At 38.3% G+C, this 13,927-nt stretch overlaps 1 protein-coding gene across 1 annotated transcript; it reads left to right on the plus strand.

Moving 5' to 3' along the window:
* Positions 1 to 6,588: 6,588 nt before the first annotated feature.
* Positions 6,589 to 13,666, plus strand: CIB2 (calcium and integrin binding family member 2; the record flags this gene model as incomplete). The annotated part of the gene is made up of 3 exons (XM_010083545.1): positions 6,589 to 6,745; positions 6,842 to 7,037; positions 13,645 to 13,666. Coding segments are annotated over 3 exons (375 nt in total), but the record flags the coding sequence as incomplete, so codon positions are not given.
* Between the last annotated feature and the right edge of the window lie 261 nt (positions 13,667 to 13,927).

Genomic DNA, 13,927 nt, shown 5'->3' on the forward strand with positions numbered 1-13,927 from the left:
AAGCAGTCTGTGCTTAACCCATGACACTTAAGGAATAGTGAACTCTATGAAAACCGTAGAGATGGGAGACTACTGTACTTGCAAGACAACCTGGTACTTTTGAGATATAAACCAGAAATTTTATACTGGATCATGATCAGATTTTTATATGCAGGAGCACATTCTCACTACCTTAGCGAATTTAGGTGATAATGATAGCGGAATTCCTAATAGACTTCCATGAGGAAAATGGATCATAACCTATCTTCTTGCACCACATCAATTCTGTGAGGCTTTCTGACCCTGCTTTAGAAGATGTCTCCAGGGTAATGGAGCTTGATTTTATGAAGATAGCAGAACAAAATTCTGTATCAAATTTTATAATAATTTTCTCCCATGTCTCATAAGGCTGTGGAAGAACCTTAGAAATATTTCTCTGAATTCTAGCAATTCATAGAGAAAGTGCTTTCAATAGCTGGTAATCTTGTTTCCAGTAAAATATCAGTTAGAGGAAACTAGATCTTCCTCTGTAACTCTGAAAACATTAACACTGAAAGATTAAAATGCCACCTAGGATCTCAGTTATAAACCAGGTTCAATTGTGGTCATGGAGCAGTTTGCACATGGTGGGGTGGGGAGGGAGAAGAGTCTTTCCTGTAGAGTTCATTTTCCAAGTAATCTAGGCAGTGACTCCAGCTCATGCACTAAGAAAAAAATATCTTTAACCTTTGCAATCTGACCAGGCTGCTGAATAAATCCTTGTAGTGTTTTCTTCAGTAAATTTTCATCAAGGTGAAGACAAAGCCAACATTTAAATCTTAAAATAGAAATAAATGAACTAAATGTCTATTGAATTTTAATAAAATTAGTGATAATTTCAATGCACCTGGCTTTTTTCATATACACATTATATTTCTAGTTACTGGCAATGTTGAGCTCAATACCACTGCAGACTCTGACAGATGGATAGAATCAATAATGCACTTTGCTAAATTAGATTCTGCTACTGTAAAGAAACATCTTTACCTCATGCATTAATGTTTTGAGACAGGATTTTTGTGTTTCAAAGAAAAAATAATGCTGATGGTCACTCACTTTAATTGGTAATCAATTATTCACTAACTCGTGATCCTTAAAAGTTGAAAGTCAGGACAAGAAATAAATAAATAAAGAAGGGACAGATACTGTAAGTTGATTAGGTCTACCATTACGCTGAATTTAAGAGCTAGTTTACTTCATCTGTTTCACTGCAGTCTCTGTTCTCTAATTTTGACAATCTGGGTTACACAGGCAGCAGTCTAATAAATTAACTTGAGGGCATATGGCCACCCGTGAGATTGCAGCAATTAATATTGCAAAACTGTAGTGATGATACGGGCTGTTCAGTATGAAACCATGTAGAAAGTGAAAGTTATTTTATCTCAAAACAAAATTATTGTACTCACCTTATCCCTCTCACTTCCACAGAGCTAGATGTGGGAGCGTAACCTGGTGACAACGATCGCGTACAGTCTGTAGCACTGGGTGCGTGGCCATCTTTGTGACACGTGTGTCCCTTGTTGTCAGAGTCTTCAAATTGGTGTGTGGCCTGTCTTTGGTTATTGGAGTGCAGAGCAGTCCTTCTATCAGGAGCTGGTCATAGGAGGACCTCCTGGAGGGGAACCATTTTTGTTTCATTCACTTTACAGTCTGTTGCTTGCTTTTTTTGGCTCATGCAGTAGCTTCATTGATCCTCGCAGGCCTTGTCGTTAGCTGCGGTGGTGAGTAAGGTAGTTCATAAATCCACACACTACTGAAACACAATGACCAGCAGGCACGAGAATCAGTCAGGAGAAAGAAAGGACGCCCAGGGAACAGTGAATCCATCACACATTTCAAAACCAGTGTTAGCTCCCTATTTTTGGTAAGTTTAAACATGAATGCATGTGAATTGCTTTAAAATAAAATATAACACTTTAAAATAAAATTATGACACTCCCTACAATTTTAAGAGGATGGAATTTTAGAAGTCATTTCAATGAGTCCTCAATGTCACAGCTTTCCATGGAATGGCCAGTGACACCCGAGAGAGCAGGCTGATACTCTTCCCAAGCCCCCACCCTGCTCTGGCCAACCTTTGCCTGCAGCTCATCCAGACTTCCCTGTCTCTGCATCTTCTTAGTTGCTTCTAGTTATGATGGGATGTTTTACCCCTTTCTGACCCCTCTTCTTGCTTCTCTGAAGCCTCTTTTTGACTGTGTCTCTATCCACTGTAGGCCCTCCAAGAGCAGAGAGTGAGGGCCATTTTCTCTCCATTGAACTCAAATCTGTACATACCTGATGGTCTTTACCGGTGTTGTCTGCAGTTTCCTGCTATCATTGGTGAATCAGTTTTTGTTAAAATGCCTTATATTCCCATGATATGGAATTATGTTCCGTAATCTTTAAGCAATTCCATATGCAACCAGAATGTTTTGGTTATTGGGATGTTGTGGCCAAGGTGCAGCCTTCAGCAAAGAGGTGAGTTCGTTGCTGAGCTGTCTTACATTTCTGCTTTCTGACAGAATGACAGGATTTTTTAAAATGTAAACATATCAATTTAGCTGTATCTTAGCCTTGGTTTGTGCAGGGTTTTCTTAATCAGTACCCTGTGGGCACTGCAAAGAGGTTGAATGTGAATATAATAATCTACACATGAAAAAAAAAATTATTAATTTTGAGGAAAAGGGGAAAAAAAACCCCTACATTCATCTGATCCAGAGACAATTTGCTGTAGCACTTACTATGCTTCCCTTCCAAAACACCAGCTTCTCCTGTGGAGATCTGGTAGTGAACAATTTAGTTGGTTTTATAGTAATGTTTGTCTGATGAGAGTTAATTTCTTTTTTTTTTTTTTTTCTACGAATAACTCCTGAAATTTGAGAAAGATTTGCTTCTGATCAGTTCTGAACAAGTTCTGATTAAAGCGTCCAAAGGGATTCTGGCTTTCAGTAGTCTGCAAAGCAGACTGCTTTGTGCATTTAAATATTTTCCCTAATGTCTGTGGGGACTTACATCCAAATACAAAAGAGAAAATGATCATCCTGTCTCTGGATATAAAACTGAGAAGCAGTTTGTAATGACTGTCCAGCCTCTCCAGCTTAGTTATCTTGACCTCTCCTACAGCTTTACTTGCAACCTGTTGTTTCCAAAATGCAGTCAGCTTGTGAAAATAGGATACAGGGCTTGAAGTTAATTAATCAAACTGCAAAAATGGATAGGGCAAAAGGACGATGCAGTGTTTCCTTAGAGCAAGTGATGGAAACTAGAGGATGGGAGAAAATAACAAGTGACTTGGTACGATTTAGCTACAATTGCAGGAATAAACCCTATAATGTTTTCTTAGAAAACTAATGGTTATGTTTTATTCCATGGTGCTCTAGGTCTGTATGTTGGAATAGATGCCACATGACATTCAAAAATGTATAGACGCGCAACTATCTAAGTAGAAAAGTGGTAATTAAAAAGATGGGTGGCACATTTAGGAGAATTATCTCAAGCCACTACAGCAGCATCAATCTGCAAAGCAGCAGTTTTAGCTGTAACATTTCTTTGTTGTTTCTGTCTTGCCGATCATTTTTATTGTGTAAGGACAGAAAAAGCTTTTTGACAAGAGAAGTGTGAGTTTCTAGTTTTAAAAGGATTCTTTTTTAAACAATTAGTGCTTAAGGGTAAACAGTCTAGGAAGGAACAGTGTCATTTTCCCCTTTGCTCCCTTCCCCCGTAGCTTTTCCTTTAAATATGTTGGAACCCTAATCTGTGCTCTTTGGAGCAGAGGTAATGAAATTACAGAAAGGATGTGAAAAGTATCTGCAAAGGTAAGCTAATACTTTCCATTGTGCAAACCACAGATATACTGCCTGAAGACACATAATATGAGAAAGTTAAATGAAAGAAATCAATATGAGGAAAGATTTTATTTTTCATTTAGGTTTTAGACATCCATTTGGCAAAGTTACTTAAGAAGTATGCTTAGGTCCATTTAAATCATTGTTAATTCATCTGTGTTTTCAAGATGTCTGACATGCCAGATAGGTAATTCATCTTATGCAGCTGCAATATACTTGGTCAGAGAGATCATGCCTAGCATTTCTAATGCAGAAAGTCCTGGGTCTGATATTCACTGCTGATAGGGATATTTCCATCCGTGTGCTCCCTGGCTGTTACCCAATGCTGCCTCTGAGATGTCAGTTTACAACTCTACCCATGACACTTAGTTCTGATGAGGTTTGTTCCAAAGAAAGCAATATAGTATTTTAGAAATAAAAAAGATAACTTTTCTAAAATGTTTTCTTATCCATTCTGATATTTTGCATTCTCTAATATTAAACATTTAACAGACACACCAATTTTTTCTGTGCTTTTAGGAAGAAAGTGGGCCTTTTTCATATATTTCACCCCGACTGAATCTTACTTTGGCTTATTAATAAACTGACAGTTTGAAACAATAGAATCAGTTGTTTTCCACTGAGTGTCTATATGTACTTTCACACCACAAACAGGCATATTTCCAAGCACTCAAGTCAAATACTTTAGCCTTAGCAGTACCCACAGATGCGCCTCTGCTATACCTGCCGTACACATCATGCACATGATGTGAGTGATCATTGCACATCCTTTTATAGTGACTTTCAGACATCTGGCTAATTCTGGAGTGGTGTTTTTCGTTCTGAGATTCTTGAGAGGTGTGTTAAACTGTCTGACCATTCCCTGTACCTGCATCCCAGAACTAGACACTGCAAAGGGTGATCCTGCAGTGTGAATCTCCACACTGACCAGTCACCTGAAGAAAAGAGGAAGGCTGCTTTCCAGGAACTGGGTGTTTTTTGAAATGTGCATGTGCACAGTCACGCTTCATGTTCCTCTTAGAGGAATGTATGTTAAGCTTGTCTTTTAACAACAATCCTTAAAACTTTTTTATTATTTGAGGCTATAACACAATGTATCTTAAATGTTATCTCTGTGTGCGTGACAAATTTCATTATGCTCCCAAGTTCCCCCTGTGATTTCAGTTGAACATCTTTTACCTTCAGCTCTGGTTGTAAGTTGGGGCACACTATTTAACAGTTGTTGAAGTTCACTTCAGAGGCAGCTGCATATGGGTGGTGAGTAGCCCAGTTCCTGTAAGGTTCTTTATGTTCTTTTAAGATGAAGGGGACTACATAAATATAAAACATCAATCTATTTGCATAACTCTGCTTTGTACTTGCTACTTGTATTTTTCTTTTTAGTCTGCAGAGGTGTGCAGGAAAAGTATTCGATAGATGCATATGTTCTGGGTGAACTATCAAGAAAGAATTTAAGTAAACTGAAAAATAACATCTTCCAGTCATTCATCTCTCAAATATAGATATTTTGTGAAATTTCATTTCGAGTAATTGGATGGTTTATGAGTACCTATTAGCTAGTTATGCTAACAGAGAAAAAGAAATCAAAAGGATGTATGGTTGAGCCAGAGCTTTCACAATACTGCTTCGTTTAAAGCCAAGTAAAATGCTGCAGGCATGTTAAAAATAATCAGTGTGGTATGCCACCACCAAAACTGTTTGTATTTGTAGGAGATTGATATGTTAATTGGTGTCTTGGCTTCAGATAGGATCTGTAGAACAGCTTTGAGATGCACAGCCCAAATGATGTTTGTGTGTTTTATTCATATTTAACTGAATTGAATTGATTTTCCCGGTTTTATAAACATAGATACAAATTCATCTTGGGTTTTTATATAGCTGTGAGGAAGATGTTGTTTTGTTACTATAAAAACATTTGTTTTGGACTTGAGAGTACTGAAGCAGCTTTTCTTATGCTTGCTTGTGTGTTTATGGCTTTAGAATATTGTCTTACTCAGAGTAGCCCTGTCACCAGCTGGGTTGGTAGGGTGCTAGAAGAGGATCTTGGGATCATCTCCTGTGGAGATGAAATTTTATTTAAAACTCTGGAATTTGTATTCAGTCCAATCAGAGGTTGGACATTAATGTGTGGCAGAGTGGAAATGCAAGACTTTTCTACAAGATTCTACGGGGATGTGACTCTGCATCCTTAATGAACAGACGTGGTTTGGCTGATGATTCCACATCAGTCAGGCGTGGAATACAGATATTTACTTTTTAAGACGGTTTCATAAATAATATTTGTTCCTCTGGTTTTCAGTCAGGTGCCAATAGTAGGCATAAAGACCCTCTTTGTTTCACTGCCTTTCCACCTTGATCCCTCTGTTTCCTTTCCCTCCTGTCGTCCCATGTTTGTCATCCTGATGTGTCGGTCTGCACCCTGTCGGGAACCTGCTACATGCAAATGATTTCCCACTCGTAGTAACTCTAACATTTATAAAGCATGTGTTCTGCACAGGAGAAATGGGATGAATGCCAGTTTAGAGACAACAAACAATAATGGAGCTGAGAAAATCTGGATAGGGAGTGGTGCTATGCAGCAGCATGTTCTGCTGACCTTTTCTGCTGAAGCATGCAAATGTGAATCTTAGGTGCGTTTTGGAAGAAAAAGTTGTCTTCAAACTATGGAATTAAATACTCATAACTATTACCAGGGAGTCTGCAGGTTTTTTGACCTTCCAAATACTAAAAAATATATATCTGTTTTTCACAGGAGAATCCTTTTAAGGAAAGAATTGTGGAATCTTTCTCAGAAGACGGAGAGGGGACCCTCAGCTTCAATGATTTTGTGGATATGTTCTCTGTGCTCAGTGAAATGGCTCCCAGAGAGCTTAAAGCAATCTATGCCTTTAAGATCTACGGTACTGTACTGGGATGCTTGTGTACCCCTTTTTTATTCGGAGCAAATGAGTATGAGAGTTGTTGGTGATCTTTTCTTTGGTTCTCTTATTATTTAGATTTTAACACAGACAACTTCATTTGTAAATCAGACTTGGAAAAAACCCTCAACAAGCTGACCCGAGAAGAGCTAACAGCAGAGGAAATCACTCTAGTTTGCGAGAAAGTGATAGAAGAGGCTGACATGGATGGTGATGGGAAACTGGGATTTGCAGATTTTGAAAACATGATTTCCAAAGCACCAGACTTTCTCAGGTATTGTTTTAAGAAAAATATAGTCTCTTGCATATTTTCAGGGGTGGTGTTTGGTTGTTTTTTTTTTTTTTTGAGTATCACTGTGTAGTGTAATACAAGAAATGTCAGACATAAGTACTTTACCGGAGAGCTGGCTAGAGGATGACTTCTTACCTGTACTCAGTTTAATTTTGTAGAGCATATTCCAGTTCTTTCCTAACTTGAAGACTAAGAGCTCAATGGCTTTTAATTATCTCCTTTTTTTCCTGTTTGTGTGGTTTCTTCAGGAAAATATTTTGATCTATTCTAAGCTCAATTCATATTGTTCTCAAGCCTATAGTAAGGATCCATGCTATCTCAATAGGAATGTGTGTAAATATTGTATACATATTACAGCTATACATGGAAACACATTGATCTTTTGTGCTAAGAAGGTGAGAGCTAGTGGACATTACAGTGATACAGTTCATGCTGGTAGCAGAAAATCAATTAAAGTTAGTAGTTAGTACAGTCTTTCTTTGATTCACTGCTAATCAGGGTTTTTTTAATAACTGACTTTTTAAAAATTTTTGTTGCTCGGTTTCTTCCTAATAATCTGTAGTTAAAACCCAGCTATCTTAAGACAGTTTTTCTTGCACATTTCATATTTAAAGAGACCTTTTGAAAAGCACAATGAGTTTTTATTTTTACACATTGATCAAACTTTCTATGTAAACTTATAATTAAGGCTATTACTTAAGTAATACAAAGGTAGACCTTCTTTAAGAAATTACAGTGAATCAACCATAAAAATAAAATATTCCTAGACTAGGAAGAGTTCATACTTGAAGCCACTGACAGAATAGGCTGAAGCTAAAACCTAGGTCTAATTTCTCCCCAAATTCAGTGGTCTGGTTTAACTATATCTAATAGTAAATGCTTGATGACCTGAATTTTTATTTTTTTTTAATCTTTGTTCATACACGTTCTTGTTAAGTTGGTAGAGTAGCTGTTTGGTGATAATTGATAAGAACAGGTAAGTTCTAACATCTGGGAAGATAAACAATCCAACAATTAGACTGTAGGCAGGTATACAGGATGATTGTAGGTTGTTTTGGGAATGTTTGAATTAGTAAATTCTGGTTTCTGCGGACTTGGGTCTTCTCAGATATCAGCCAACTAATCAGAAGGAGTTTAATTTCAGTTTTCTTGGCTGCAGTTAAGGCACGAAGACTGGTTCATCTATGCAGGTATTCTGTTGTCTGGAAAGGTGCAGAATTATTTGCATCTTTCTGTGAAGTGGAATACTTAGAGACTCTTTTTTTACACAGCTGCCTTTTTGCAGGAAATTGGCAGAAACTTAATCACCTTTCAGGCATTTGTTGAATTCTGCCAAAGGATTCAGAAGTTACTGCAGAGGATTAACAAAGGTCACAGTCAGACTGATTGAATAAACTATTTTTGTAGGAAATAAGGATAAACATTAGGATAGAATTAAGACAGATCAAAATTTGGGATGATAATCTTAATGCTAATGGTATTTAAGAACTTCTAAGTGTCCTGCAGAACACAGAAGAGTTTTTCTTTCGTAAATGAAATTCCTGAGGAAGGATGTTATAACAAAATGATTCTGCAGTAAAGCATGAGGATGTGATCCCAGTGAACCCTGAGAAACGTCAGCGTCTGGAGAGGATTAAAGTTAGTGTGGATGTCTCTTATACATTAGAAACATATCAGCCATTTCTTGAATAATCAAGTGTATCAAAGGAAACTCTTTTAGAACAAGATACTTACCATTGTTATGGTGAGGCTCAGCTGAGTAGGTATTCTAATACTTTGTTTACATTTATTTCCAGCTAAGAAAATGTTTTCTTTATACTATCATCCATATGGAAGCTGCTGGGTTCAGGTAGAATTTCCTTTCATCAATGAAAAGGCTGTACTGTACCTGCAGATCTGGTTGAGAACGCAGATTAAATGTGAGGAATTGAAGGCAGATCTGAAGACTCAGCAGAAGGTGTAGTTTCAGTAGTTTCCTGTGCCATGACTGACTTTACTGCAGTGTTGCAGAGGCTTGCAAAGTGCTGACTGAGAACTCCAAGCTGAGGATGCTGTGCAATCCAGTCACTTCCTGAGAAAGTAGCAGAGGGGAATAATTGCCACTGTAGCTATTGGAATGACTGTCATAATCATTTTTCTGTTGCAAGTTTGTGATGATTTGGGAAGCTGAGTAGATGAAAGACCTGAGTGCAGGGTATTCAATAGGGCAAGAAGACAGGTAAAAAGAGGGATGAAGTGAAAAGTACAGAGGTTGTTGTAGCTTAGGTAGAGAGAAAATAGAGGGAGGAATCACTGGCTACTGATAATCTCAAAGGACCAGCCTACCAAGTACTGGAAGACTGATCATCCAATTGCTCAGTTTAAACGTGTACTTTGATCCATGTTTGTGCCATGGTGAACTCCTGTGATCAGGGTGTCTCCCTGATGTTCAGGATGGCAATGCGTATGTTTAAGGTAGATTTCTTCCATCCCTGTCTTCCAGGAAAGTGGTAACTTCTGGCTCCTTTCAGATACAGGAGACTCGCTGCGTCACAGGATTCAGCTCTGAAGTCCTCGGGCTTAAGAGCTCCTGATGTGACAGGATCTAGAGAAGGGTTTCCTTCCACCTTGTAGCTGAAGCACTGGTTTAGAGCCTCTACTGTTAACTCGGCAACATGTTTTTTAACCTTTGAAGCTGTATTGCAAAATGAGGGTGTAAATGGAAAAGTCTCAGAGCCAAGAAGAGAACGTGCAGTTTCTCTGATGTGGTTTCTGTTTCAGCCAGAGTTAACAGCTGCAGGAAACAAGGTGACAGGGTCATGAGACCACTTTTATCCAAACCAATCTGTATGGAAGACTCGATACCTCTCCCTTATTGTGGTTTCCTTTTGCCTGTAAAGGTATTTTAATTTTTGAGGAGATTCTTAAGCATGTATTTGCTGCATGCACTGCATCATAGACTGACGTATTTGTTAATGCTGAACTTCCTGATCGGAGCCACTTACTCTCAATTTTTAAATACACATTTTTTAAGTGTGTGAATGTTGCATTCTAAAGAGAGACAATGATTTGACTATTGGAACATGATCCATTTAATTTTAATGCCACGATAGGTACACAAAGGTCTGACTGGGGACTGAAACTAAACCAGTGCTCTCTGATAGTAGCCAGTGCCTGCTCGCATGTGACAGAACGTGTGACATGGGACAAGAGGGCAATTCCTGTAGCTGATCTCTTGCCACATAAAACCCAGTTCCTATTCATTGAGTTCAATTATACCGTAACAGTCTTGGACACTTTACCTATTCATTTAATGAAAGAACGCTTTCTTTTATCTTTGTAAATTTATCTCTGACTTGGTTTATGCACTTTCCTTGTCCTCTCTTCTGTGCCTTCAGCTGTAATGGTCCTGTTAAGTGACAACCATAGGCTGTGTGCAGCCAAACTGAAGACAGGGCTGTGCAGTTTCACTGTGTAATATCATAAGCAAAGCACAGGAAATATCTTAATAGTGGATCGACAACCCTATAAGCCAGTGGTAAATTATGCCTGAACTATCATCTTAATACTGTAAAAAGATGAGAAAAACATGTTTTCATCTAAATAAAATTGTCCATTTTGCAATGTTCAGCAGATGCATGGAAGAAATACCAATCCATCAATGTCCAGAGACAGTCATAATTTCATTTGCTTTTGCATGTCTCCACTTCTTGTGCCCAGTGGAATGCATTCCAGACTTGAAATGCAAGGAAGCCTAAGTGCCTATTGATTTATACTTTCAACTGCTCAGCAGCTGTGAAAATGAAATACCTAGGAACCAGAGCAGTATCCACTTTTGCAGATGATTGCCAGTGAGCAATGGGAGATGCTGGATAACTGCAGTATTCTGAGACTTTGCTGTGAAGCTCTGGGCAATCAACGTTTCTGAATATCTGATGCTAGAATACCGTACTGGCATCTGGCGTGTGATCCTTTTGAAAGTGCTGACTAACTTACCAAACGCCAGATGATTTTTATTTGTAGTAAAGGATTTATTATTCTCTTTTCCCTTTCCCCCCACCGAAAGCCACTTCTGCACATCATAAGGGTTGGAAGTTCAGGATGCTAGGCAGTTAGGTTTTATCCCTGGCTCTGCTGTTACTTGAGCACAGCTAAGCCACAGATCGTTTTGTTCTCCCTGCTCTGCTGTGTGGGACCAGTGCTTACATGACTTGTGACAAACATTGAAAACTCTTATAATATGAACTATCCAACTGTAAAATCTCATCGTCATTAAAATGAGGTATGAAATTACTGAGGAAGAATACCTTCTTTACCCCCTTTGTGGAAAACCTTTGAAGGCTGGATTCCTGTAGCAATGTATACTCCATTTTTTAAGTGCTTTTTTCACACAGCTCAGGATGTTTTGTTTTGTTGTTTTAAGCTGCCATGCTATCATGCTTACTTAATACATACAGCAGGCACTGATTTTGGCACCATGTTCCATACTTTGACCTGGTATGAGCTATAGTTCATCCACTGTACATTGACTGATTTTCCTTATCTCATCACTTGTTTCTCAAGCCTTTACTTAATGACCCTGTGTAGGTTTCATTTCCTACAGACAGCCTTTGCAAGCTTTGTACTGCTGTCGGGCAAATGAAGATGCAGTCAAGTCTGCTGCTTGATTTGCACTGCTGTGGCTGAGAAATTTTTTTAAGACTGTAAGAAAACACTGCTAATCATTGACCAGGGAAGGAGATACATGCCTTTTTGGCTCTTATCCCGGGAGCTTGAGTTAGCTGTAAATGATAATGACAGTTGCTAGTTCAGAATATTTGATCCCAGTCAGTTTGTTTCACTCAGAATTGCTATCATTAAGAAGCTGCTTGTAGTTTAATGGAAGTATTAGCACTCTGAGCTGGCACGAGCTAAGTGTTCTGTTCTGCAAGACTGGTTACGTTTTCCACAGGAAATTGTTTTATAAATCATCCTGGAAGTTTAAGCTTATTTGCCTGAGGGTAAAGCATACTATAACGATTTGAAAGGAGTTTGAGAAGATGATGGCATTAGTAATACCTGGGAGCTGCCAGAACTAGACAGAGAAACAACGGATTAAACAAAAAGCTGTCATTGGAAATGCAGTATTTCTGAAACCTTTGTGGGCCTTTGCCCACGTAACAGTTGATGTCCTGGCTCCAGTCCTGCTTCAAGCTGAAGTCAAAGAAGTGTCTTATAGGAAATGAGCATCTTGTAAGACCTGTCCCAAGAGGCAGATTATCTAGTTCTTAAAGACTAAAATTAGAGCTAGTGACAAATTGGCAAGAGATGCTTAGCAAGGGAACAGTAGAAGGGAATAATTTTTGTCAGTCTTTTTCACAGAGTATTTCAGCTGCTTCTTAGTAAAAAGCTTAATCTCCAAAGGCCAAAGTGGCACTCTGATAGAAATACAAAAACTTTCCAATAAATAGATTACCAGTGAAGTGGAGTTGGATGGATTTTTCTTTTTAAGGACTCATGCCTAAAATGTTTTCACATACAATGCTGTGGATTTTTTAATTCATATATATTGCCTCTGAGAAACTTAAATTTTCAAGAGTTTGGATTAATATGGGGCTCTAGACATTTCTGGAGTTGTGAACAAGATGTTTATAATTCATTTTTCCTAAAACCTTAGTCCAGTAAGCTCTTTGCATCACTGTATGCTTTCTTTCACAATACTTAGGCTAGTATGCCAGATTACATCTTAAACATATGCCAGATACATCACATCTTTCCCTGTCAGACCAATTGAATAAATTCCTAGATATGAAGTTCCTAGGGATCACTGTGAACATAAAATTTTATCTCCTCCAAATACATAGCACAGAGCTTCCTTCAGTGAATTCCTGATTCAAATCAAATAGCTACAGTTAAGTTAAAGCTCTCATCTTGTAAAACAAAATCCAAACACTGTACATCCAGAACTCTTCAGCCTCTCAAATACTCAAACGTTTGAAGTTTTCTTTCAGCATAGGCATCAAAATTATAGTACTTTCATGCAAAAATACATAATAATCCCTTCTGCCTTCAGTCAGGAAAGAAAGCAGCATGCAGTTTATACTGTTGTGACATTGAACAGAGATTAGTACCTAGAGAAAGTGAGCTTTCAGCATGCCCTCTTTAAATTGTCTTTTATTGTCCTGCTAAGATGCTCAGGAGTTCTTCTGAAAACTGATGGCTGTAGTAAGGCAAACTGCTTGCCCGTGTTGTAGTGCAAAAAGAAAGAAGATAACAATCAGAATCTCTTGGTCTTAGCAAGAGAAACAACACATTTATGTGCCTAATTTGACTTGTTTAGGAATCCAAATGCTGTGCCATAGCAAAAGTGCAATTGGGAAACATTTAGCTCTGCTGTATATCCAATAAATATGTCAACTTTTACTTGATTTAATCCAGTGCTGAGCTTGGCCCCACGAGCTAACATTTTCAGAAAAAGGAAGTTTCTCCCAGAATGTTTAAATCTTCTTGAGAGCATGAGAGAAGAGATTCAGATTCATTACACAGCAGCTTCCTTCTTGTACTTAAAGGAAAATGTTGTGCATAATGACCGATGTGTTTATATGTCTCAATCTTTTTCTTTCCTTTGCAGTACTTTCCACATAAGAATCTGAAGATGTTTCCGTGAGCCACTGTTATCAGAAATGACTTGCCAGCCCAGCCTTTCTGAATCTCAGGCACTCTGGGGGCTTTTGTCCTCTAATTATGACTTCTTAGAACTCAGCAGAAAGTACGGAAATAATTCTGGTCCACAAAGAGATGGAAGTTTCATGTGATCTGCGGGATACTTGGAACAGTCACATTTTTATCTTCACTGCTGGCCAAGCACTCTGGCAAAGATGGTTGGTTGTTGGGTTGTGGTTTTTCTTTTTCTT

Source organism: Pterocles gutturalis, unplaced genomic scaffold, assembly GCF_000699245.1.
Source record: "Pterocles gutturalis isolate BGI_N339 unplaced genomic scaffold, ASM69924v1 scaffold52145, whole genome shotgun sequence".
Lineage (NCBI taxonomy): Eukaryota > Metazoa > Chordata > Aves > Pterocliformes > Pteroclidae > Pterocles > Pterocles gutturalis.